General features: G+C 47.4%; 2 protein-coding genes and 1 gene segment (V, D, J or C); all 3 read left to right on the top strand.

Moving 5' to 3' along the window:
- LOC132583043 (olfactory receptor 10G6-like) lies at window positions 1–939 on the top strand. Its single transcript, XM_060254708.1, has one exon. It carries the CDS (start codon window positions 1–3, stop codon window positions 937–939), a length of 939 nt encoding a protein of 312 aa, XP_060110691.1.
- Window positions 940–11,295: 10,356 nt separating this feature from the next.
- On the top strand, window positions 11,296–12,237 carry LOC132584100 (olfactory receptor 10S1-like). The gene has a single exon (XM_060255894.1). The coding sequence runs from the start codon at window positions 11,296–11,298 to the stop codon at window positions 12,235–12,237; it is 942 nt and encodes a 313-aa protein (XP_060111877.1).
- A 7,112-nt stretch (window positions 12,238–19,349) lies between these two features.
- LOC132583042 (T cell receptor alpha variable 20-like) lies at window positions 19,350–20,029 on the top strand. The segment is given in 2 exon segments: window positions 19,350–19,473; window positions 19,737–20,029. Coding segments are annotated over 2 exon segments (417 nt in total).
- The last annotated feature ends 6,341 nt before the right edge of the window (window positions 20,030–26,370 follow it).

Genomic DNA, 26,370 nt, shown 5'->3' with positions numbered 1-26,370 from the left:
ATGGAGAGTGAAAACCGGACAGACGTGTACCACTTCATCATAGTGGGATTTCCATACCCGCTTGAGCTAGGAGCCCCCTTGTTCTTCTTCTTTCTGCTCATCTATTTGATGACAGTCTTCGGAAACCTCCTCATCCTGTTGGCTGTGGGATCGGAACCCCAGCTGCACAGGCCCATGTACTGGTTCCTTTGCCATCTGTCCTTCTTGGACATGACTGTCTCTTCTGTGATAGTACCCAAGGTGATTGCTGGGTTTATAAAAGGCGGCGGGGTCATCTCCTTTGGTGGCTGCGTCACCCAGCTGTTCTTCTTCCACTTCCTGGGCTGCACAGAATGCTTCCTGTACACCGTGATGGCCTATGACCGCTTCCTGGCCATCTGCAAGCCCCTCCGTTACGGCACCCTCATGAACCGGAAAGCCTGCCTGTACCTCGCCTTTGGAACGTGGTTCGGTGGCTCGTTGCACTCCATGATACAAACCAGCCTGACATTTCAGTTGCCCTACGGCTGTGGGACCCAAGTGGGTTATATTTTCTGTGACATCCCAGCGGTGTTGAAATTGGCTTGTGCTGACACATCGCTCAATGAGATGGTGACCTTTGTAGACATCGGCTTCTTGGCCATGACCTGCTTCTTCCTCATCCTCACTTCCTACATGTACATCATCTCTGCCATCCTGAGGATCCGGAGTGCTGAAGGACGACGCCGGGCCTTCTCCACTTGCGCTGCCCACATCACTGTGGTGGTGATGTACTACGTCCCCTTGGTGTTCATCTATCTAAGGCCAGCTTCTCAGGACCCCCTGGATGGCGTGGTGGCTGTCTTCTACACCACTGTGACTCCACTCTTAAATCCAATCATATATACACTGAGAAACAAAGAGATGAAACATGCTTTGAAGAAGCTGTGGGTGAGGAAGACATCTGTACCGATAGAATAATTCACCGTACGGTGAAAAGGATTTCTGCCTTCACAAACTGGGATTGAACATAAAATGGGACTTGTGTCCTATCCATGGATAATACAAATGTATTGATTTTGCATTGGGACCTAGAATCTAGGGTAGCCAACTCAAGGCTGGGAAATTTCCAGAAGGCAAAGTTTGGTGGGAGGAGAAGGACATCAGGGTATAATGCCATGGACTCCACCCTCCAAAGCAGCCATTTTCTCCAGAGGGACTAATCTCTGTATTCTGGAGATCAGCTGTAATTCTGGGGTCCCAAAAAGTATAGTAAATTAAGAAGTGGTTTGGACTGTGTCCAAATATTGTCCCTAGCTCTTTTTCTCTATTGAAGGTGGGGGTTGGGAGTGGAAAAACCATGGCATTGGGAGGGAAAGAGAAAGGGAGGAGGTGGATTTGTGTAAGCTTACTGATGTATTTTTGTAAAGACTCTATGATGCCTTTCAACCATCAGGCTCCTGAGGTGACAAAGGACACACAATCCCAAATAAAACGGTCTTGGGCTGGCTGCAGCTCTTGCTTCTGGGAGAGTTCTTGCAACCCCACCCACCTCACAGGATGTCTGTCATGGGGGAGGAAGGTAAAGGAGATTGTAGGCCACTCTGAGATTCAGAGTGGAGGATGGGACATAAATCCAATATCGTCGTCATCATCATCATTTGTGCTTGGAAGGCATACAGAGCTTTCCCATATTCCTCTCCATTTCGGCCACCCCTTCTGATCCCTAGAAAGATCATTCTTTTGATCATGGGACTGGTGCACAGAAATAGTTACACAGATGAGGAGGTTAAACGAAGGAATGAAATGCCCCCCTCGCCTCAGTGTGGTTGTGGGATGGAGGAGGAGTTCCTTCACACTTCTTGCTCCACCACGCCCCCCAACTGCACTGCTATTGGTCCAGATGGATCATGTGGCTCCAGGAATTCTCTCTCTGGAGGTTAGAATGTGGCTGCAGGAAGAGAATTGGGGGAAATTCCATGTTCCAACCATGGATGATTGGCTAGTGGAGGGAAGTCCCATCAAGTTGCAGCCAATGTATGGTGACCCTGTAGGGTTTTCAGGGCAAGAGTTGAATAGAGAGGTTTGCCATTTCCTGCCTTTCTGTAGCAATCCTAGACTTCCTTGGTGGGCTCCCAACCAAATACTTACTAGGGCCAAGCCTAGCTGCTGAGATCTGACAAAATCAGTCTTACATGGCCTGGAACCCACATATCTACGGGACTGTCTCTCTCCATATGTGCCCCTTAGATCGGGGTGGCCAACGGTAGCTCTCCAGATGGTTTCTGCCTACAACACCCATCAGCCCCACCTAGCATGGCTGATGGCTGGAGCTGATGGTAGTTGTAGGCAAAAAACATCTGGAGAGCTACCGTTGGTAGGGTTGCCAAGTCCAATTTAAGAAATATCTGGGGACTTTGGGGGTGGAGCCAGGAGACTTTGGGGGTGGAGCCAGGAGACTTTGGGGGGTGGAGCCAAGAGCAAGGCTGTGACAAGCATAATTGAACTTCAAGGGAGTTCTGGCCATCACATTTAAAGGGGCACCTTCTCTTGGGGCTCATAGAATTGGACCCCCTGGTCCAATCTTTTTGAAATTTGGGAGGTATTTTGGGGGTAGGCATTAGATGCTATACTTAAAATTTGGTGCCTCTATCTCAAAGAACAGCCCTCCCAGAGCCCCCGATACCCATGGATTAATTCCCCATTGTTCCCAATGGAAATCGTTCATGGAGGTGCATGATGGCTTTGGGGGCGGGGCTTCCCCCACTGGCCAGCTGTCTGGGGGAGGGGGGAAGCCTGTAAAACTGGGGGATCCCCCTCTGGGACTTGGGGATTGGCAAGCCTAACCGTTGGTCACCCTGCCGTAGATCATTACAATCTAGCTCACAACATCTACTGACCATCCCTGGCCTGAAGGATGTCCTACTGGCTTCAAACAGGGCCGGGGCCTTTTTGGCCTTGGCCCCAGCCTGGTGGAATCAGCTCCCTACAAAGACCCAGGGCCTTACTGAGTTACTACCTTTTCATAGGGCCTGTAGAATAGAGCTATTCCATCAGGCCTTTGGTTGAGGCAGCGGGTGTCGTGTTTCATTGGCTGGCCTTCACTGTGATACCATCTCTGCTGCAATAACATCTTACTATTCTTAATTACTGTATTTTAGACCTTCTGTATGCTGTGCCCAAATCAGATAGATTTGGGTAAATCTCGTCAAACCATCATCGAAACAAATAAAACATTTTTATTCTAAGACATTCAAAGAACTATTTTCTTTGTTGTTTCTTTCCCAGGAGGTCTGATCATTTTTTCTTGTTTTTCAGTGGTATTTTAATGTTAAACTGCAGTATTCAGGGGAGGGGGGGGGGAAGCAGGTTCCTTAATTCAAAGAGTATAAAATGAATGAAGGGAAAAGGAGGAGGGAAGTTGTGCCACATTTTCTATGCAAGTAGCTGATTCCACCTGAAATCCTTGGGCGGGATGGATATATACAAATGACTCTCCGGAAAATGTTGCTCCACCAGATTAATGATGATTGTTTCCATGATCTTTAACTGGGTTGGTCACCAGTTAAGAAAGAGAAGGGAATAACATGCCTGGAATCACTTGTTCCCAGGACTTTTTTTTTGTAGCAGGAGCTCCTTTGCATATTAGGCCACACACCCCTGATGTAGCCAGTCCTCCAAGAGCTTGGAATTCTAGCAGGGGCTCCTTTGCATATTAGGCCACCCCCCCTGATGTAGCCTATCCTCCAAGAGCTTGGAATTCTAGCAGGGGCTCCTTTGCATATTAGGCCACACCCTCTGATGTAGCCAGTCCTCCAAGAGCTTGGAATTCTAGCAGGGGCTCCTTTGCATATTAGGCCACCCCCCCCGATGTAGCCTATCCTCCAAGAGCTTGGAATTCTAGCAGGGGCTCCTTTGCATATTAGGCCACACCCTCTGATGTAGCCAGTCCTCCAAGAGCTTGGAATTCTAGCAGGGGCTCCTTTGCATATTAGGCCACCCCCCCTGATGTAGCCTATCCTCCAAGAGCTTGGAATTCTAGCAGGGGCTCCTTTGCATATTAGGCCACACCCTCTGATGTAGCCAGTCCTCCAAGAGCTTGGAATTCTAGCAGGGGCTCCTTTGCATATTAGGCCACCCCCCCCCTGATGTAGCCTATCCTCCAAGAGCTTGGAATTCTAGCAGGGGCTCCTTTGCATATTAGGCCACCCCCCCCTGATGTAGCCTATCCTCCAAGAGCTTGGAATTCTAGCAGGGGCTCCTTTGCATATTAGGCCACACCCTCTGATGTAGCCAGTCCTCCAAGAGCTTGGAATTCTAGCAGGGGCTCCTTTGCATATTAGGCCACACACCCCTGATGTAGCCAATCCTCCAAGAGCTTGGAATTCTAGCAGGGGCTCCTTTGCATATTAGGCCACACACCCCCTGATGTAGCCAATCCTCCAAGAGCTTGGAATTCTAGCAGGGGCTCCTTTGCATATTAGGCCACACACCCCCTGACGTAGCCAATCCTCCTGGAGCCTACAGGGCTCTTAGTACAGGGCCTACTGTAAGCTCTTGGAGGATTGGCTACATCAGGGGTGTGTGGCCTAATATGCAAAGGAGCTCCTGCTACAAAAAAAGCCCTGGTTGTACTGCAGGAGCTGAGCATCGCTGCCGTGTCTATAACCACCAGTCATCTGAATACATTATGTGGCCACCCCTGAAGCCAGATTTAGGATCCCCCCGCCCGCAAATCCAATGTATCACCTTAGCTTTTGTGACCCAGGGAGGAAATACATTGATTAAGAACATCACTGCTGGATCAGACCCGTGGTCCATTTCGTCCAGCATCCTGCCTCAAACTTAGGGTTGCCAATCCCCAGATTGGGGCAGGGGATCCCCCAGTTTGGAGGCCCTCCAGGGTCATCAGAAAGCGGGGAGGGGGGAGGGAAATGCACACTGCATTATTCCCTATGGAGATCAATTCCCATAGGGTATAATGGAGAATCAAACTGTGGGTATCTGGGGCACTGGGGAGGGCACTGTTTTCTAAGGTAGAGGCCCCAAATTTGCAGCATAGCATCCATTGCCTTTCCTCAAAATACCCTCCGAGTTTCAAAGAAGGTTCCCCTATCCGTCATTATTTCCAATGGAGGGAAGGCATTTTAAAAGATGTGCAGTCCCTTCAAACGTGATCGCCCGAACTCCCTTTGGAGTTCAATGATGCTTGTCGCAACCTTGCTCCTGGCTCCACCCCCAAAGTCCCTAGATATTTCTTGAATTGGATTTGGCAACCCTACTCACACTGTAGCCTACCAAATAGGAGTCAATTGCACCTTTGAGACCAACTTAGTTTTATTCAGAACGTAAGCTTTCGTGTGCATGTACACATCTTCAGATGAGGAATGAGGTACAGTAAGCAGAGCCACATATAGCTGGTGGGGTTTGGACTGCCAAGTGGTACAAAGTTAAAAACCAATAGCAGAATAGTAACATTAACAAATTCAGAAAACCTTTGATCTGGGTTAGACTACCTTTAAAATTTTATCGCCACATGTTCAGATCTCCTAAAGGAAGAAAAAGAAGAGACTGGATTTATACCCCGCCCTAAACTCTGAATCTCAGAGTGGCTCACAATCTCCTTTACCTCCTCCCTCCCACAACAGACACCCTGTGAGGTGGGTGGGGCTGGAGAGGGCTCTCACAGCAGCAGCTGCCCTTTCAAGGACAACCTCTGCCAGAGCTATGGCTGACCCAAGGCCATGCCAGCAGCTGCAAGTGGAGGAGTGGGGAATCAAACCCGGTTCTGCCAGATAAGAGTCCACGCACTTAACCACTTAGCAAGAGCTATGGCTGACCCAAGGCCATTCCATCAGCTGCAAGTGGAGGAGTGGGGAATCAAACCCAGTTCTTCCAGATAAGAGTCCAAACACTTAACATTACCTGACTTAACGTTATCCTGACTTAAAACACCCCTCTAATCAAACTTTGAGGTGATCATATCTAGGATCTTGTTATGATGGCTTTTATACAACACTTTATTTTGAACATTTATTTGAACATCAGTAACAGGGGAAAGGTTCAAGTGAAATGAAAGCAAGGAAGAATTTTGTGGATGTTCTGTAGACCAAGTCCTATGAGGAAAGGCTGAAGGAGCTGGGTACATTTAGCCTGGAGAGGAGATGGCAGAGGTGGTATGATCACCATCTTCAAATATTTGAAAGGCTGTCATATAGAAGATGGTGCAGCATTGTTTTCCATGGCTCCAGAAGGTCAGACCAGAACCAACGGGTTGAAATTAAATCAGAAGCGTTTCCAGCTAAACATTATGAAGAGCTTTCTGACAGTTAGAGGGGTTCCTCAGTAAAAAGGCTTTTATGGGAGGTGGTGGGCTCTCCTTTTTTGGAGGTTCTTAAACAGAGACTAGATGACCATCTGTCAGCAATGCTGATCCTTTGAACCTAGGGGGAGGTATTTGTGAATTTCCTGCCTCGTGGAGATGACCCTGGAGGTCGTTTCCAATTCTATGTTCCAGTATTGGATTTAAACTCTGGAAATTCTCCAGGCTGAAGAAGAATTCAGTACAAATGAAACTAATGGCAGAGTAAATCTGCAGAGTAATAAGGAAATTGAATGGGGGGGGGGGGGATGCGCTTAACCCTAAATGAAACTCTTGGCCTCCTTCCCAACAATATTGTAAAGATTATTCAGCCTTCACATTTCTGCTGCTCTTCACGCAAACTGTTAGACAATTCAGAAAATGAATAATATAGCTTTCCAGAATCCTTGAATGAGAACCCAGAGGATGCATCTGTTTATTTTCTCCTAGCTGGGTATAACTACACTGGGAGAAGAAGAAATGGAAGATTGCTTTGTCAGGAATGCAAGAAAGTGGAGTGCTCTGAATCCACCTACCAGTGCTTGATGCCCATGGGTAGTGATCCCAGAGGGTGCACAGAGATATAGTTTGGCTCCTAAAGAACATCCTCGTATTGAAAGCTATGTTCACACTCATCCACCACAGCTTCATAGGAGGTGAGTACATTTGAAACCAAAACTATGCCTTTGTTGAGAATACGTGAGTTTGAATCCTACCAGCTTGTCTGCTTGATACTGAATTCCCCTATTCATCAGAGTCCCCATCCCAGATCATTTCTGTCCACTTGGATCCCAATGTTGGATCAGGCCAATAGCCCATCCAGTCCAATACCCTGTGTCACACAGTGGCCAAAAAACCCAGGCACCATCAGGAGGACCATCAGTGGGGCCAGGTCACTAGAAGTCCTCACACTATTGCCCTTCCCAAGCACCAAGAATACAGAGCATCATTTGCCCCAGACAGAGTTCCAACAATACGCTGTGGCTAATAGCCACTGATGACCTCTGCTCCATATATTTCTCCAGTCCCTTCTTGAAGCCGTCCATGCTTGTAGCTGCCACCACCTCCTGTGGCAGTGAATTCCACGTGTTAATCACCCTTTGGGTGAAGAAGTACTTCCTTTTATCCGTTCTAACCTGACTGCTCAGCAATTTCACTGAATGCCCATGAGTTCTTGTATTGTGAGAAAGGGAGAAAAGGACTTCATTCTCTACCTTCTCTATCACCTCCTATACTGAATTCTCCTATTCATCAGAGTCCCTGTCCCAGATCACTTCTGTCCACAGATCCCAACGTCTGTGAAAATCTCTCCATCTGGACTTGTAACCCAATGCCACCTAGTCCCAGATGCAACGGGCATGACTGTAGTTACGGAGTGAGGATGAAAATGTTCAAGGTATTCATGCTGCAAGGAATTCAAGTCAACCAGAAGCCAGTAAGAATCCATGTTAAACATCAGAGGCGACCTTTCATTTTCCAGCAAGAAATTTGGCTGCCCAGTGTTCCCTCTAAGCTAAGTAAGTGTGAGCTAGCTCACAGTTTTTTAGCCTCTGACTAACACACACACACACACACACACACATATTGGCTCAGGAAAAATGGCTCCAGAGCAAAGTAAGCTATGCAGTAGCTCACAACTTTAATGCCAGTAGCTCACAAAGTAGAATTTCTACTCACAAGACTCCATGGCTTAGAGACAGTATGGCTGCTGGTATATCCCTGCAGAGCCTAGATGGGAGAGTGAAAAGTGGTTGATTTCAAATGGTGTTTTTGGTAGAAAAATGTTAAATATCCCCCCTCCCCCCCAATCCAGTAGGAGATTCAACAGTGGCCATAAAGAGTGCCCATTTCTTCAAAATCAGAGGATGTGAAAATATTTCCTTTTAAGGTCTGAGAGCCTGAGACAGCAATGTTCCCTCTAAACTGTGGAGCCTTGTGAGCAAAAATTCTACTTTGTGAGCTACTGGCATTGAAGTTGTGAGCTGCTGCATCAATTAGTTTGCTTCGGGGCCATTTTTCCTGAGCTGAGACAAAAATGTGTGAGCCGGAGGCTATGAAACTGTCAGGTGGCTCACACGAACTCAGCTTAGAGGGAACACTGGATAGGAGGTGAGCTGTCAGAGAGGCATCAGTCATCCCGACAGGCTTATGAGCAGAGTGACATGTCTTCTCAGAATTCTTATGCGCAGGGCTTTTTTTTTTTTTTTTTTTGAGCAGGCACGCACAGGAACGCAGTTCCGGCTGGTTTGGTGCCGGGGGTGTGGCCTAATATGCAAATGAGTTTCTGCTTTCTGCAAAAAGCCCTGTACAAAACAAGGATGACATCAGGGGGGTGTAGCCTAATATGCAAACGAGTTCCTGCTGGGCTTTTTCCTACCAAAAAAGCCCTACTTGTATGTCTTTATCGGCTATATGACTTGAGGAAGTTAATCTTGTTTTAGGGTTTTCCTCCATCCGCTTTTGACAGATCCACTCAGTAAATAACATATCTAGTAGTAAATGTTTGAATGTCTGAAGACAGTCCAGCAGTTCAGCTACCTGGGGTGCATCATCTCCTCAGATGCCAAGATCGACAAGGAGATTGACAACAGGCTGGCAAAGGCAAACCGTGCATTTGGCCGACTGCACAAAAGAGTGTGGAGCAACAAGCATCTGAAAAAAGGCACAAAGATCAATGTTTACAAAGCGGTTGTGATGACAACCCTCATCTATGGCTCCGAATCGTGGGTTTTATACCGTCATCACCTGCGACTCCTTGAGCGCTTTCATCAGCGCTGCCTTCGCACCATCCTCAACATCCACTGGAGTGACTTTGTGACCAACACTGAAGTCCTCAAGCGGGCGGAGGTTACCAGCATCGAGGCACTGCTGTTGAAGACGCAGCTGCGCTGGGCAGGGCATATTTCTAGGATGGAAAACCACCGCCTTCCCAAGATTGCCCTGTATGGCGAACTCTCCACCGGCCATCGAAATAGAGGGGCACCAAAGAAGAGGTACAAGGACTCCCTGAAGAAATCCCTTAGCACCTGTCACATCAACCATCACCAGTGGTCTGACCTAGCCTCAGATCGCAAAGCATGGAGGCACACCATCCACCAGGCTGTCTCTTCCTTTGAGAACACACGCATAGCTGGTCTTGAAGACAAAAGGAGATTGAGGAAGAATCGCACTGCTACAGGACCAACGCTAAATCAGACTTTTCCCTGCAGCCGCTGTGGCCGGACCTGCCTGTCCCACATTGGTCTTGTCAGCCACCAGCGAGCCTGCAGCAAACGTGGACTATTGCACCCTTCTTAAATCTTCGTTCGCGAAGCCAAGCCGAGAGAGAGTAAATGTTTACTGGGTGTGGCCACAATTATATGCTATAATAAAGAACGTTTGAAAGGTCTGTTAAAAAACAAAACAAAACTCCGTTCCCCGAGGTCAGATTTTGAAATAAAAATTTCAAAAGGCGAAACTTCTTAGGTTCTGAGTTTCTGTGGCTTAATAGCAGAAGAGTACAAGTCAGGAAGTCTCTAGCTTGAAAACTGGGCCCTGTTTAGGATTGCCAGCTTCCAGGTGGGGTCTGGAGTTCTCCTGCTTTTACAACCGATTTCCCGCTGGTAGAGATCAGCTTCCCTGGAGATAACGGTTGCTTTGAAAGGTTTACTCTCTGGCATTGTACCCTGCTGAGATCCTTCCCCTCCCCAAATCCCACCCTCTCCCGGATCTACCCCCAAAGTCTCCAGGTATTCTCCAACACAGACCTGGCAACCCTAGCCCTATTTCAAATGCATTATTTGATCTATCAGTAGGAAAAGGTAAAGGTAGTCCCCTGTGCAAGCACCAGTCGTTTCCGACTCTGGGGTGATGTTGCTTTCACAACGTTTTCACGGCAGACTTTTTACGGGGTGGTTTCCATTGCCTTCCCCAGTCAGCTACACTTTCCCCCCCAGCAAGCTGGGGACTCGTTTTACTGACCTCGGAAGGATGGAAGGCTGAGTCAACTTTGAGCCGGCTACCTGAATCCAGCTTTCGCTGGGATAGAATTTAGGTCATGAGCAGAGAGTTCAGATCGCAGTACTGCAGTACTGCTGCTTTACCACTCTGCGCCACGGGGCCGCTTGATCTATCAGTAAAGAGCTTCAAAATGGAGTCCGGCTCAATTTCATCAGATCTTTGAAGCTAAGCAGAGTCAGCCCTGGCTAGCAGGGGTGGAATTTTAGCAGGAGCTCCTTTGCATATTAGGTCCCACCCCCAATCCTCTAAGAGTCTTGTAAGCTCTTGGAGGATTGGCTACACCAGGGGTGGGAGCCTAATATGCAAAGGAGCCCCTGCTAGAATTCCAAGCTCTTGGAGGATTGGCTACATCAGGGGTGTGGGGCCTAATATGCAAAGGAGCCCCTGCTAGAATTCCAAGCTCTTGGAGGATTGGCTACATCAGGGGTGTGTGGCCTAATATGCAAAGGAGCCCCTGCTAGAATTCCAAGCTCTTGGAGGATTGGCTACATCGGGGGTGTGTGGCCTAATATGCAAAGGAGCCCCTGCTAGAATTCCAAGCTCTTGGAGGATTGGCTACACCAGGGGTGGGTGGCCTAATATGCAAAGGAGCCCCTGCTAGAATTCCAAGCTCTTGGAGGATTGGTTACATCAGGGGGTGTGGCCTAATATGCAAAGGAGCCCCTGCTAGAATTCCAAGCTCTTGGAGGATTGGCTACATCGGGGGGGTGTGGCCTAATATGCAAAGGAGCCCCTGCTAGAATTCCACCCCTGCTGGCTAGTATTTGGATGGGACAACACAAGGACTACCAGGGTTGTGACGAAGAGGCCTCTGAATGTGTCTCTCCTTACAAACCCTATGGGGTCACCAGAAGCCAGCTGTGACTTGATGGCAAAAAAGCAAAAATCAGTAAATAATCCTAATATGGTTATGCTCTGAATATCATCATTGTTCCTTTCTTTCTCTCATTTGATTCAAGTCTTCTTCCTTCTGTCATATGGAGCCAGGAAACCAAACTGGAGTGAAGGTGTTCATTCTTGGGGGGCTACCAAACACCAACGAACTCCCTGCTCTGTTCTTCTTCATCTTCGTGGTTGTCTACTTGTTGACAGTGCTGGGGAATCTCCTGATCTTCTTCACCATCATGTCCGAAGCCCAACTTCATCGCCTCCCCATGTATTTCTTCCTCTGCCACCTCTCCCTACTTGACGCCTGTCTCTCCTCTGTCACAGTCCCCAAAATCTTGGCTGGCTTCATAGTGGCCAGATATAGAACCATCTCTTTTACAGGCTGCATAATCCAACTCTACTCTTTCCACTTCCTGGCAAGCACCGAATGTTTCCTTTACACTGTGATGGCGTATGACCGCTACCTTGCCATCTGCCACCCATTGAATTATGCCATGCTCATGAACAGGAAAATCTGCTCTTGGCTTGCAGCTGGCACATGGCTTACTGGTTCTGTCCATGCCACTATACATGCCAGCCTAACCTTTCGTCTACCCTATTGTGGCCCCAACCAAGTTGACTATTTCTTTTGTGACATACCCCCAGTGCTAAAGCTGGCCTGTGCTGACACCTCGGTGAACCACACCGTCATTTTAGCTAACATTGGATTTGTAGCTGCTGGCTGTTTTATGCTTATATGTGTCTCCTACGGTTACATTGCAGTCGCCATTTTGAAAATCCAGACAATGCAGGGAAGGCGTCGGGCCTTCTCCACATGTAGCGCTCACCTCACAGTGGTGATCCTATATTATGGGCCTCCAATGTTTATATATATGTTCCCCTCTTCAAGTGACTCCACTCAGGGGACACTGGCTGTATTCTACACCATCATCACCCCCATGTTGAACCCATTCATATACACACTGAGGAACAAGGAAGTGAAAAGAGCTCTGTCCAAATGGTTCAGTGGATCCTCAGTTCTTCAGGATTGATAGAATGGGCAATCCACTGGTGAAACCAGATCTATGTACTGTGGAATCATTGATGGTGGTGGTGGAGCAGAATCTTCATGTGGGTTTAGGAGGCTTTTTGAGTGAAGTGAAGAACACTGCGGGGGGATGTTTGGTCCCATTGATGTCACCGTTATCTGCATATGGAACCTCAGCTAGAAGAAAAGCTACAGTTTTACCTCAGAACTTTTTACAAATCTTATTTCCTGTCCTTACCCTTTTAATAAATAACCTTTTGGTAAATTTTATGTTGCCTATCAAGACTGTTTCTTCACTAGGATCATATAATTCCACTGAAGTTCATTTGAGTGGGCCCCTCCAAATTGCCATATTAGTGACAGAAGTGCAGAACACTGAGGGGGGTGTTTGATCCCATTGATGCAAGGTCGGATCTAGAGGGGGGCAGAAGGGGTGGCTTACCCGGGGGATCAAGCCCCCCCCTCCCCGCTGATCAGCTGCTGTGCACTCACTCAACACTGGTGCAGGCCAACAGCAGCAAGAATGACCAGTGTCCTGAAAGGGCACCTCCGTTGCTGCCTCTTCCCCATTTCCTGGATGGGAAGGGGGGGCACCTTTAGATAGCCTGGGATGGGAGTGTGCACTAGTGCTGGCGTTCCTGGCGAGGAGGCTGAAGAAGCGCCAGGAGCGCATCTGGGGGGGGGGGGGGGCTCGAGGGGCGGTGAGGGGAAAGCCTGCTGACCAGGCTGTGAAGCAGTGGTAGGGTTGCCAAGTCCAATTCAAGAAATATCTGGGGACTTTGGGGGTGGAGCCAGGAGACTTTGGAGGTGGAACCAGGAGACATTGGGGTGGAGCCAAGATCAAGGCTGTGACAAGCAAAATTGAACTCCAAAGGGAGTTCTGGCCATCACATTTAAAGGGACGGCACACCTTTTCAATGCCTTCCTTCCATAGGAAATAATGAAGGATAGGGGCACCTTTTTGGGGGGCTCATAGACTTGGACCCCCTGGTCCAATCTTTTTGAAACTTGGGGGATATTTTGGGGAGAGGCACTAGATGCTGTACTGAAAATTCAGTGTCTCTACCCCCAAAAATAGCACACCCAGAGCCCCAGATACCCGCGGATAAATTCTCCATGATTTTCTATGGGAATAAATCTCCATAGGGAATAATAGAGTTCCTAGCAGACATTTCCCTCCCCTCCCCCCGCTTTCTGATGACCCTGAAGTGGTGGGATGGTCTCCAAACCGGGGGATCCCCTGCCCCCACCTGGGGATTGGCAACCCTAACAACAGGGGTGTGTGGTCTAATTTGCAAAGGAGTCCCTGCTACAAAAAAAGCCCTGGTTTTGTATGTATGAAGAGTTGCTCACATGTTCTCGTGTAGGTAACTGGTTAGTGTATTGGTGTAGCACCTAGGAAACTTGGATTCAGTCCTCCCCTCCACCCTGAACTTTGATGGTGGACTTGGGGCTAGTATACTCTCTCAGTCTTACTTCCTACAAAGAGTTGTTTTGAGGATAAGGTGGGCAAAGGAGAACCATCTGTGGAGCTCTGAATTTCTTTCAGGAAAGAGTGTGATGCAGGATTACCAAAGTATGCCTGGTGATCAATGGATGGGGATATGGGGGGTGGGGGAGAATCATGGTCTTGATAACATCACTTCTGGAGAAACCCCAGAGGTGATGGCGGGCAGCTCTGGGAATCACCAGAAACTCTATGATAAAACCATAGACTCTCCAGTGATTGGTACAGCTGCTTGCAATCACTTCCAAGTTTCCCCCAGATATGATATAACGGCACATGCAATACCGGTGGCTTTTAAAAAAAATGTTTCCTCCACTGCCACTCCAGCTTGGGTGGGGGATGCACTGCCCCAAGTGAGGAGATTGTAACATTACATGGGTTACAAATGTACAGGACGGACTGAAATATTCATTTGTCCCCCTGTGGCTTGAAATGGAAGAGCCAGGAACAAAGTCACTAGAGAGGATTTCTGCACATCACTTTTGACATACAAATGTCATTCCTACACTCCTTCCACCCACATGGTGGGAGCCCCAGGAGAGATGAGGGACTTCTTTTTCGTTCCCCCAGGGAGCTGGGATCCATAAGGTTACACTGGCTAGGCCATATGGGGTGATAATGTTACATGATATAATTTCTCTTGGCCTCACCATCTGCTTCCCAGCCCACCTCGTTCATTATTTATCAGCGAGAGACCTGACAAAGGAGAGACTCCATGTGGCAAACGCTGCTAATGACACCAATCAAGTGACCTCTGCGTGGCGTAATTGAACATGCAACTCGGTGGGGCCTGCAAAATGAGTTCGATCCTTGGCAACTTCACACCTGCACCTCCTGTATCCGTTGCTACGTGTTCTGCCGTAATTGGCCTAGAGGGAATTGTCTCACTCAAGCTGGCTGCCCTGGAGAAGCGCCAGTTCTGCTGAACCAGAAATTGCTTTGGGTTCAGAATTCTCGCTGCGGCTCTCCAAGCATCTAAACACTGTTGCGCTTAGTGGCTTTGCCTAACAAGACACGGGGGGGACTCGCGTTACAGGCACTGCTTAATTGACTGCAGGGAATTGCATGCCCCGAAAGCTATTAGCAGCAAAGGAGACAATTAAAGATTCGGTAAAATGGAGAATCGCCCAGGGCTCTAATAAGATCCGGTGAGGATCAGAAGTTCACATGGAGACACTGTGTCTTAGCAACTGGGAAACGAAAAGTTACCCGTGAAGGAAGAAGTTGGCGGCAGGTGTCTTCTTCCTTCCTCATCGCTTCTGATGTCAAGACGCTTGAATGGTTAACAGTTATTCGCTTCTGCCGGAGGCTGTGAAAATTCGGTGGGAATACTGAAACACTACAAAGTCCATCCGCTAGGGACAGCATTTGGCTTCCTTCTCATCCTAGCTTTTTATTTTTTAGCAACCAAGTTTACAGCCCTTATGACAGCCATAAAGTGGGTGTCTCAAACCCAGTACAGTTTCAGAAGCAGGAGCACTTGCTAGATGAAATGTCAGTTTTCACCTATCATGCTTCTGTCTGTTTGGCTCATCAATACATAGGGCTTTGCACCAGGGTTGACAGACAAGACGCTTGGGGGTAGGGTCACAGGGGCCATGATATTGCATACACCATTATATCACTTCCGTTCTGTCCTTATTATCGTCTGCAGACCATTCGGAAGCAGAGAAAAACAAACAAAAATAGATACAAGCAGGGGTGAAATTCTAGCAGGAGCTCCTTTACGTATTAGGCCACACACCCCTGATGTAGCCAATCCTCCAAGAGTTTACAAGGCTCTTTTTTGTCAGCTCTTGGAGGATTGGCTACCTCAGGTGTGTGGCCTAATATGCAAAATAACTCCTGCTAGAATTCCACCCTTGGATGCAAGCAATATTATAAAATTAATTAACTACATAAAGCTTCTCCACACATTTCTTGTCCTACTATATTTAACAGTTAAAGGGTTAAAATTGGAGTAAATTATACACTGGATGTTATCTTGATCTGTCTTTTCTTTGCAGAAGCATCACTAGAGTAAGCAGTGAAGTGGCCAAGTTTGCAAATGACACTAAATTGTTCAGGGTGGTGAGAATCAGAGAGGATTGTGAGGCACTCCAAAGGGATCTGTTGAGGCTGAGTGAGTGGGCGTCAACGTGGCAGATGAGGTTCAGTGTGGCCAAGTGCAAAGTAATGCACATTGGGGCCAAGAGTCCCAGCTACAAATACAAGTTGATGGGGTGTGAACTGGCAGAGACTGACCAAGAGAGAGATCTTGGGGTCGTGGTAGATAACTCACTGAAAATGTCAAGACAGTGTGCGATTGCAATAAAAAAGGCCAATGCCATGCTGGGAATTATTAGGAAGGGAATTGAAACTTTTTGGCTACTTTGTGACACAGAGTGTTGGACTGGAGGGGCCATTGGCCTGATCCAACAGGGCTTCTCTTATGTTCTTATGTGACACAGAGTGTTGGACTGGAGGGGCCATTGGCCTGATCCAACAGGGCTTCTCTTATGTTCTTATGTGACACAGAGTGTTGGACTGGAGGGGCCACTGGCCTGATCTAACAGGGCTTCTCTTATGTTCTTATGTGACACAGAGTGTTGGACTGGAGGGGCCATTGGCCTGATCCAACAGGGCTTCTCTTATGTTCTTATGTGACACAGAGTGTTGGACTGGAGGGGCCATTGGCCTGATCCAACAGGGCTTCTCTTATGTTCTTATGTGACACAGAGTGTTGGACTGGAGGGGCCATTGGCCTGATCCAACAGGGCTTCTCTTATGTTCTTATGTGACACAGAGTGTTGGACTGGAGGGGCCATTGGCCTGATCCAACATGGCTTCTCTTATGTTCTTATGTGACACAGAGTGTTGGACTGGATGGGCCATTGGCCTGATCCAACATGGCTTCTCTTATGTACTTATGTGACACAGAGTGTTGGACTGGAGGGGCCATTGGCCTGATCCAACAGGGCTTCTCTTATGTGACACAGAGTGTTGGACTGGAGGGGCCATTGGCCTGATCCAACAGGGCTTCTCTTATGTTCTTATGTGACACAGAGTGTTGGACTGGAGGGGCCATTGGCCTGATCCAACAGGGCTTCTCTTATGTTCTTATGTGACACAGAGTGTTGGACTGGAGGGGCCATTGGCCTGATCCAACAGGGCTTCTCTTATGTTCTTATGTGACACAGAGTGTTGGACTGGATGGGCCATTGGCCTGATCCAACATGGCTTCTCTTATGTTCTTATGTGACACAGAGTGTTGGACTGGATGGGCCATTGGCCTGATCTAACAGGGCTTCTCTTATGTCCTTATGTGACACAGAGTGTTGGACTGGATGGGCCATTGGCCTGATCCAACATGGCTTCTCTTATGTTCTTATGTGACACAGAGTGTTGGACTGGATGGGCCATTGGCCTGATCCAACATGGCTTCTCTTATGTTCTTATGTGACACAGAGTGTTGGACTGGATGGGCCATTGGCCTGATCCAACATGGCTTCTCTTATGTGACACAGAATGTTGGACTGGAGGGACCATTGGCCTGATCCAACATGGCTTCTCTTATGTTCTTATGTGACACAGAGTGTTGGACTGGATGGGCCATTGGCCTGATCCAACATGGCTTCTCTTATGTTTTTATCGGTGAATTGCTGACAGCACTGTAGTCAAACCATAGTTTCCAGTGATTCCTTGAGCTACTATATGCCGCTTCCTGGTTTATCCCACAAGTGATGTAGGGTAATATGCATTGATGGCATTTTTTTTTTTAAAATCTCTAACAAGTCAAGTCCTTCCCCCCACAACTTCCTACCACCACATTTGGTCTGCTGCAGCCTAGAAAATACTTCACATCCCTATCTGTATTATACTTCACAGGTTTCCGTCAGCCCTCGCTTCCTTTAAAGTCTGCTACTGTGAGCAGAGTTCCCTCTAAGCTGAGGTTTTTTTAGCCTCCAGCTTACACAAGGCGCAGAGTGGTAAAGCAGCAGTATTGTGATCTGAGCTCTCTGCTCACGACCTGAGTTCGATCCCAGCGGAAGCTGGTTCAGGTAGCCGGCTCCAGGTTGACTCAGCCTTCCATCCTTTGGAGGTTGGTCAAATGAGGACCCAGCTTGCTGGGGGGGAAAACGTAAAAGACTGGGGAAGGCAATGGCAAACCATCCCGTAAAAAAAGTCTGCCATGAAAACGTTGTGAAAGCAACGTCACCCCAGAGTCGGAAATGACTGGTGCTTGCACAGGGGACCTTTCCTTTCCAACACATTTTTGTCTTAACTCAGGAAGGATGGCCCCAGAGTGAACTAATTTATGCAGCAGCTCAGAGCTTTATTGCCAGTAGCTTACAAAGTAGAATTTTTGCTCACAAGATTCTGTAGCTTAGAGGGAACATTGACCGTGACTGCAGCGTTTTTGTTTTTTGTTTTGTAGCAGGAACTCCTTTGCATATTCAGCCACACCCCCCAAATGTAGCCAATCCTCCTGGAGCTTACAGTAGGCCCTGAACTGAGAGCGCTGTAAGCTCCTGGAGTATTGGCTACATCCAGGAAGTGTGGCCTAATATGCAATGGAGTTTGTGCTACAAAAAAGCCCTGACTGTGAGTAGCATTAAGAGAATGAAACACAGCCAAAGCATCCATTCTTTAAGACCCCAAATAAGGCCTCCAATTGAGAGAGTCATGGCTTTCAACTCTTTGCTGCCACCTGCTGCCACGCAAACAGCATTCATATATGGAATCTCCAGAAACCAAGGCTTTCCCACAAGGAACACTGGGAATTGTAGTTTTGTGACGGTGTCCTGGGTTGTCTGATTGATAGGGACACCAGCCTCCAGGTGGGACCTGAAGATCTACTTCTACAACTGCTCTCCAGCTGACAGAGATCAGCTCCCCTGGAGAAAACGGCTGCTTTGAAGGGTGGGGTCCATAGCATTGAACCACGCTGAGGCCCCTCCCCTCCCCAAACCCCACCTTTTCCCAGATCCCACCTCCCAAAGTCTCCAGGTGTTTTTCAACACAGACCTGGCAACTCTACTAGTTGGGGCCCATGATCTTCTCAAGGGTTTACTGTGCTCAGAGTTCCTTAAGAATGGTCCAGTTTGGTGTAGTTCTTGGAGTACCCATTAAAATCGAGGAGAGCTGTGTTCAAGTTTCTATCTGGGTAGGAAGCCACTGTTCTGTGAGCTCCTCAGATGAAGGGTGCAAGCATGGACCTAAAATTTAACTTTCAGGAAACCTTTCTGGTGGGTCGCTGTGCCCTCTCTTAACCTAGGGTTGCCAACCTCCAGACGAAAACTGGAGTTCTTCCAGAACTACAGCTGGCCTCCAGACCACAGAGACCACCCCCCCCTGGAAAACCAGTTGCTTTGGAAAGTGAACTTTATGACATTGTACTTTGCCGGGTTCTTCCCTTCCCCAAACTCCACTCTCCCCAGGTTCCACCCCCAAACTTATAGGAATTTTCAGCCCACTGTTGGCAATTGTACAATGGAGAGATGGGCTCCACCACCAATTCACCAACTTCCTTGGGCAGATCACTTCTTTTGGGGACCAAACAGTACATTCCTCACTCCTTGCTCCCCACCCCTCTGGCTTGCGATTGGCTGAGTATAGCAACAGCAACCATGTATGTGAATCATGACTTTACTGAGTTGAGGTTTTGCTCTCAACACCTCGTGTTTCAGCAGAAGAAGTCAAGGATCTTGATGAAGATGTTCCAGTGGGTTTTCCCAATGCTACTATTTTTTGGTAATGGATTTTTCAGCATTGCTTTTCTTATCTACACTCTGGTGTCTCTTCAGATCTTTTCCTATGTAATTTCTCCTTTCTGACAAAGCAGAATGACCCACATTTTAAGAGGTCCTCTAAGCTCTATTGAACTTAAGTTCTGTTGAACTTAAAGGCTATGCCTCCATTCTAGTGAGAGGTTCATCCAGGGAATTCCAAGGTCTATCCTGATGGACAGGTTGGCCAACATTGCTCTGAATTAACCGCATGTTGTTTTTATTCAGGTGTGAGATGCCAAGTCAAGGTAAACCAGAGCCTGCTGGGGTTCACCAGGGAAGGAGAGACTTCCACCATTGCCTGCAAGTATGAAACAGGATATTTCGCCAGCTTGCAGTGGTACCGGCAGTTCCCGGGAGAGGGACCTACGCATCTGCTCACGATAGCGGGAAAGGAAGGCAGAAAGGAACCCAACTTCAGTGCCGACCTCAACAAAGAGGAGAAGCTGAGTCGCCTGAACATCACAGGGGTCCAGCACAGAGACGCAGCCACCTACTTCTGTGCTGTGGAAGCACAGTGAGGCAGGTGCTCTGGTAGCCTGAGCAAAAACTCTACAGTTATGATGGAGAAGTTGGCTTTTCAGATCACTGGCTGCTTTTGGCTCGGAAATCAGGTTTTGGGCTTGGAGTTCACAAACGTGGCTTTAATTTGGCAGCAGAGAAGGAGGGCTAGTTTGGTGTAGTGGTTCAGTACGCGGACTCTTATCCAGGAGAACCAGGTTGGATTCCCCTCTCCTCCACTTGCAGCTGCTGGGATGGACTTGGGTCAGCCATAGCTCTCGCAGAACTGTCCTTGAAAGGGCAGTTTCTGGGAGAGCTCTCTCAGGCCCACCTACCTCACAGGGCAGGAGTGTCAAACATGCCACCTGAGGGTCAGATCAGGCCCCTGGAAAGCTCCTATCCGTATCGCAAGCGACTCCCTGTCATCTGCTTCCTTCTCTGTCTCTCGCTTCTTTCCGCATCACAGCTTGCTTTGCCAGACTTGCTCAGTTGCACAGGAGCTACAGATTTTGGGGATGCCGAATTCTATACTCACTGTTATGTCTTGACTTGCAGACTGTGGTAGCAGAACTACAGCATCCACTTCTGGGCTCAGTATTCATCTCGGTGCTGCAACAAGTGAACACAATTGTCACTCTGCAGTCAGCATTTTTTTTGCGTTTCAAACAATTTTTTTTAGTAATGTATGGTAATAAATTTCAATTTCTTACATCATTAATAATTACTTTTTTAAATCTATCCCATATATTACTTTCTACCCACCCCTCCCCCCCGTTACTTGACCCCTACCGGTGTTATATACTTAAAATCTTAATATTAAAGGTACCCTTAATTAATAGGAACCAAAATTAATATCCTCCTCCCTCTTGTACTTAGTCATTATCAAAAATTGTCAAATGTCCTTTTATTTTCAACTGTTTTTCTACGTATCTTCTGAACTTTTTCCACTCCATCTTAAATACTTCTAAATTATACTATTTTAAGGTTCTGGTTAACTTGTCCATTTCACTCCATGTCATAACTTTTACAATCCAATCTCATTTCTCTGGTATTTTTTCTTGCTTCCACAACTGCGCATACAATGTCCTAGCAGCTGAGAGTAAGTACCATTTGTAATCCCAACAGAAAAGTCTCTGCAACTTTGTTAAATTCGTATCCCAAGACCTTAGAAATCTCTTGTTGAATCATCTGCCAATACTTTTTCGCTCTTTCACAAGTCCACCACATATGGTAGAAAGAACCTTCATGTTTTTTACTCTGCAGTCAGCATTTTTATGTGGCATGTAACTGTTCCACACATACTTTCCCCCGCCATTCTTTGCAGCATTTTATATTAGTATTTATTTATATGAAACATCACTATACCACCTTTCCATCCAATCAGGCAGTGCATATCTGTTAAAACAATTTTATTTAGTAACATATGGTAGTATTATCCAATACTAATAACATAAAAAACCCCACTCTATACCTATCCCATATACATTACTCATTTTATCCTCCCCTCCCCCCATATCAAGACTCCCGCCAGTGTCAATTACTTAGAATACTAATAAAAAAAGAGGTAACCTTATCCTTAAAGAATTTCCTTAAAAAGAAAACTACGTATCATCCTACAAGAGAGTAAACAAAACCTATATAAACCAACTCAATTATTGTAATCCATCTTCATTCTTCTTTTTTCCCCTTCTTTAAAAAACCCCCTCAATTAGGGTTGCCAAGTCCAATTCAAGAAATATCTGGGGACTTTGGGGGGGGGGGGAGCCAGGAGACTTTGGGGGTGGAGCCAGAAGACATTAGGGGTGGAGCCAAGATCAAGGCTGGGACAAGCATAATTGAACTCCAAGGGGAGTTCTGGCCATCACATTTAAAGGGATGGCACACCTTTTCAACTCCTTCCTTCCATAGGAAATAATGAAGGATAGGGGCACCTTCTTTTGGGGCTCATAGAATTGGACCCCCTGCTCCAACCTTTTTGAAACTTGGGGGGTATTTTGGGGAGAGGCACTAGATGCTATACTGAAAATTTGGTGCCTCTACCCCCCCAAAACAGCCCCCCCCCAGAGCCCCAGATACCCGCAGACCAATTCTCCATGACTTTCTATGGAAATAATAGAGTTCCCAGCAGACATTTCCCTCCCCTCCCCCCGCTTTCTGACGACCCTGAAGCGAGGGGAGGGCCTGCAGACCGGGGGATCCCCTGCCCCCACCTGGGGATTGGCAACCCTACCCTCATTTATTATCAAAAATCACCCAATGTCCCTTTATTTTCCATTCTTTTCCCACATATCTTCTGAACTTCAATTAGGCAGTGCATATCAAACATTAATGCATTTCAAAATATTTAAAATAAAGGGTATACATATTCAATAATAAAAAGATAATAATTCAGTGAAACAATATTTCAAAAGAGGTGGTGGAGGAGGAAGAAGCAGGTGAAGATGATGAAGAAGAAATTGGATTTATATCCCGCCCTTCACTCCGAGTCTCAGGGGGGCTTACAATCTCCTTCCCTTTCTCTCCCTGCAACACAAACTCTGAGAGAACTGCTCTTGAGAGAACAGTTCTGATAACTGTGACTGACCCTAGATCAATCAGTTGGCTTCATGTGGGGGAGTGGGGAATCAAACCCAGTTCTCTAGATTAGAGTCCAACAAACAATCCAATAAAAGCATATCAGCACACATAACACTCAAAACCAGAGAGAAGACCAATCACAGTTATTGGGAGTATGGCTAAACAGAATGAAAAGGTCTTCACTTGCTGGCTGAAGATCACAATAGAGGGAGGCAGACAAACCTTCTTGAAAAGGGAGTCCCAAAATTTTGGTGCCATGAGGGAGAAGGCCCTTTATCAGGTTGTGACATGTCTAGCCTGAAATGCTTGGGGCACCTGATGCAAGGCCTCCACAGATGACAAGAGTGGATAGATAGGTTCATAAGGACATAAGAGAAGCCATGTTGGATTAGGCCAGTGGCCCATCCAGTCCAACACCCTGTGTCAGACAGTAGCCAAAACCCAGGGTCCATGAGGAGGTCCACCAACTGGGCCAGAACTCCAGAGAACCTTCCATTGTGGCCCTCCAAAGCACCAAGCAGTCAGAGCATCACTGCCCCAGACATAAGAGAAACCATGTTGGTCCAACTGTGACCAGGGCTTTTTTTGTAGCAGGAACTCCTTTGCATATTAGGCCACACACCCCTGATGTAGCCAATCATTCTGGAGCTTACAGTAAGCCCTGCAAGAAGAGCCCTGTAAGCTCTTGGAGGATTGGCTCCATCAGGGGTGTGTGGCTTAATATGCAAAGGACACTCTCTGTCACACAGTGGCAAAAGCCCAGGGGCCATCAGGAGGCCCACCAGCTGGACCAGAACTCCAGAGGCCCTCCCACTATTGCCTCCCACCCAAGCATCAAGAATACAGAGCATCACTGCCCCAGACGTAGTGTGCCATCTATATGTTGCAGCTTGGAGCCACTGATGGACCTTTGCTCCATATGTGGGGTAGGGCGGGATATAAATCGAACAAATAAATATGGGAAAAGGCAGTATAGGGCCGTTTGAGGATTTAAATTTAATGCCTCTTCACATATATGAGTGCAGAGAAATTATTATTATTATTACTATTTAACTTAAATCCATACAGGAAAAAAGGTCCTGTGTGTGCTCTCATCCATACACAGAGGCTAGAACATGGCGGAGTGGGGAGGGTGTGCCCACTGTGCCATGGAAGCTCTCTGGGAAACCTGGGGCCAATCACTCTCCCTTGGCCTCGCAGGGTGGTTGTGAGGGTAAAACGGAAGGGGGGAGTGATGATGTTAGCTGCTTCGGGTTCCCACCAGGGAAGAGAAGTGGGGTATGAATCAACATGGCGTATAAATAAACAAACAAGTCTGATCAAAGTTCCATTTAGCTCAGCGCTGTCTTTCTTATTGGATTGGCTCCTCGTCAGAGGAGGGTCTTTCCCATCATCCTTAACTTAGTGAGTGATGCTCTGGATCAAACCTGGGACCTTCAACATGCAAACCACCATCTCCAGGGATGGTCCCCGATCGTTATCCCCAAGCATTCGATACATTGCCAAAGGTGGCCTCTATTTTTCTAATTTATTTATAAAATTAAGGGACTTATTCCAAGTTTTAATACGGTTTTTAATTAATTGCATCCTTCTGATGTTTTAAGCGATTTTAATCTTCCCTGAGCCCATTTTGGGAAGAGCGAAAGAGAAATTTAAATAAATAAATAAAAACATAAGCAAGCAAGCAAATAAATAAATAATAAAAGTGCAGTGGAGAGTGTGATCAAGTCACAGCCAGGGCTTTTTTTTTGTAGCAGGAACTTCTTTGCATATTAGGCCACGCACCCCTGATGGAGCCTATCCTCCAAGAGCTTACAGGGCTGTTCTTGCAGGGCCTACTGTAAGCTCCAGGAGGATTGGCTACATCAGGGGTGTGTGGCCTAATATGCAAAGAAGCCCCTGCTAGAATTCCAAGCTCTTGGAGGACTGGCTATATCAGGGGTGTGTGGCCTAATATGCAAAGGAGCTCCTGCTAGAATTCCAAGCTCTTGGAGGACTGGCTATATCAGGGGTGTGTGGCCTAATATGCAAAGGAGCCCCTGCTAGAATTCCAAGCTCTTGGAGGATTGGCTACATCAGGGGTGTGTGGCCTAATATGCAAAGGAGTTCCTTCTACAAAAAAAGCCCTGGTCACAGTTGACTTCTGGTGACCCTGTAGGTGGGGCTTTTTTTGTAACTCCTTTCCATATTAGGCCACACACCCCTGATATAGCCAGTCCTCCAAGAGCTTACAGGGCTCTTCATACAGGGCCTACTGGAAGCTTCAGGAGGATTGACTCCATCAGGGGTATGTGTTCTAATATGCAAAGCACAGGTGGGAGGAAAGGCCCAAACCCAGTGCCCTCTCCCCAACTTGGCGCTCCAGACAGCCACCTACTACGGCTCAATGGACTCACCGGGCCTGTTGGTTATCCCCTTTTTAAACCACACACATTATATTGAAATTTGGAACACACAACTTTGAAATCCGTACAAGAACGGAGCTACGGTACTTTCCGCAAATTACTCTATGCTACCAGTTCAAAAATACACCCTCGCTTGGAACCTGTGTTTTTCTTTCATGTGCTGCCATCTTGTGGTTAATTTGTTAATTTCACTATCTTGCCGTTGGATTCTAACTTCGTGCCACTTGGCATTCCTAACCACTGCCCACCTGCTCTATTAGGGTTGCCAAGTCCACTTTGGGGGTGGAGCCAGGAGACTTTGGGGATGGAGCCAGGAGACATTGGGGTGGAGCCAAGATCAAGGCTGTGACAAGAATAACTGAACTCCAAAGGGAGTTCTGGCCATCACATTTAAAGGGACAGCACACCTTTTCAATGCCTTCCTTCCATAGGAAATAATGAAGGATAGGGGCACATTCTTTTGGGGCTCATAGACTTGGACCCCCTGGTCCAATCATTTTGAAACTTGGGGGATATTTTGGGGAGAGGCACTAGATGCTGTACTGAAAATTTGGTGCCTCTACCTCAACAAACAGCCCCCCCCCAGAGCCCCAGATACCTGTGGATCAATTCTCCATTATTTTCTATGGGAATAAATCTCCATAGGGAATAATAGAGTTCCCAGCAGACATTTCCCTTTCCTCCCCCCCCCCCCGCTTTCTGATGACCCTAAAGCAGGGGGAGGGCCTCCAAACCGGGGGATCCCCTGCCCCCACCTGGGGATTGGCAACCCTATGCTCTATATGTAGCTCTGCTCACTGTACCCCATTCCTTTGTCTGATGAAGTACGCTTGCGCACAAAAGCTTACATTCTGAATTAAACTTGGTTGGTCTTAAAGGAATTAGACTTGGTTGGACATAAAGGTGCCACTGGACTCCAACTTTGCTCTGTTTGCTAACGCTTGCAAGGAGAGCCAGTTTGGTGTAGTGGTTAAGTGTAGGGACTCTTATCTGGGAGAACCGGGTTTGATTCCCCACTTCTCCACTTGCAGCTGCTGGAATGGCCTTGGGTCAGCCATAGCTCTGGCAGAGGTCGTCCTTGAAAGGGCAGCTGCTGTGAAAGCCCTCTCCAGCCCCACCCACCTCACAGGGTGTCTGTAGTGGGGGGAGGAAGGTAAAGGAGATTGTGAGCCGCTCTGAGACTCTTCGGAGTGGAGGGCGGGATATAAATCCAATATCATCTTCTTCTTCATCTTCTTTGCCCAAACAACTGGGAAGGTTTCTTTTCATTTGGTCATAGGAATTGAATGTGTGCTGAACGATGATCTCAAGCTGTACTATTGTTGGAGTGATGGTCTTATTTTAATCTATTATGTTTATGAGAGACCTCAGATTTGTCG

The sequence above is a fragment of the Heteronotia binoei genome, chromosome 15 (genome assembly GCF_032191835.1).
Source record: "Heteronotia binoei isolate CCM8104 ecotype False Entrance Well chromosome 15, APGP_CSIRO_Hbin_v1, whole genome shotgun sequence".
NCBI classification, from domain to species: Eukaryota; Metazoa; Chordata; class Lepidosauria; order Squamata; family Gekkonidae; genus Heteronotia; species Heteronotia binoei.
This window is presented reverse-complemented; position numbering and strand designations above follow the sequence as displayed.

Excerpts from the sequence above, each read along its gene's own strand:
- LOC132583043 (XM_060254708.1), top strand. The coding sequence starts at position 1 with ATGGAGAGTGAAAACCGGACAGACGTGTACCACTTCATCATAGTGGGA.
- LOC132584100 (XM_060255894.1), top strand. The coding sequence starts at position 11,296 with ATGGAGCCAGGAAACCAAACTGGAGTGAAGGTGTTCATTCTTGGGGGG.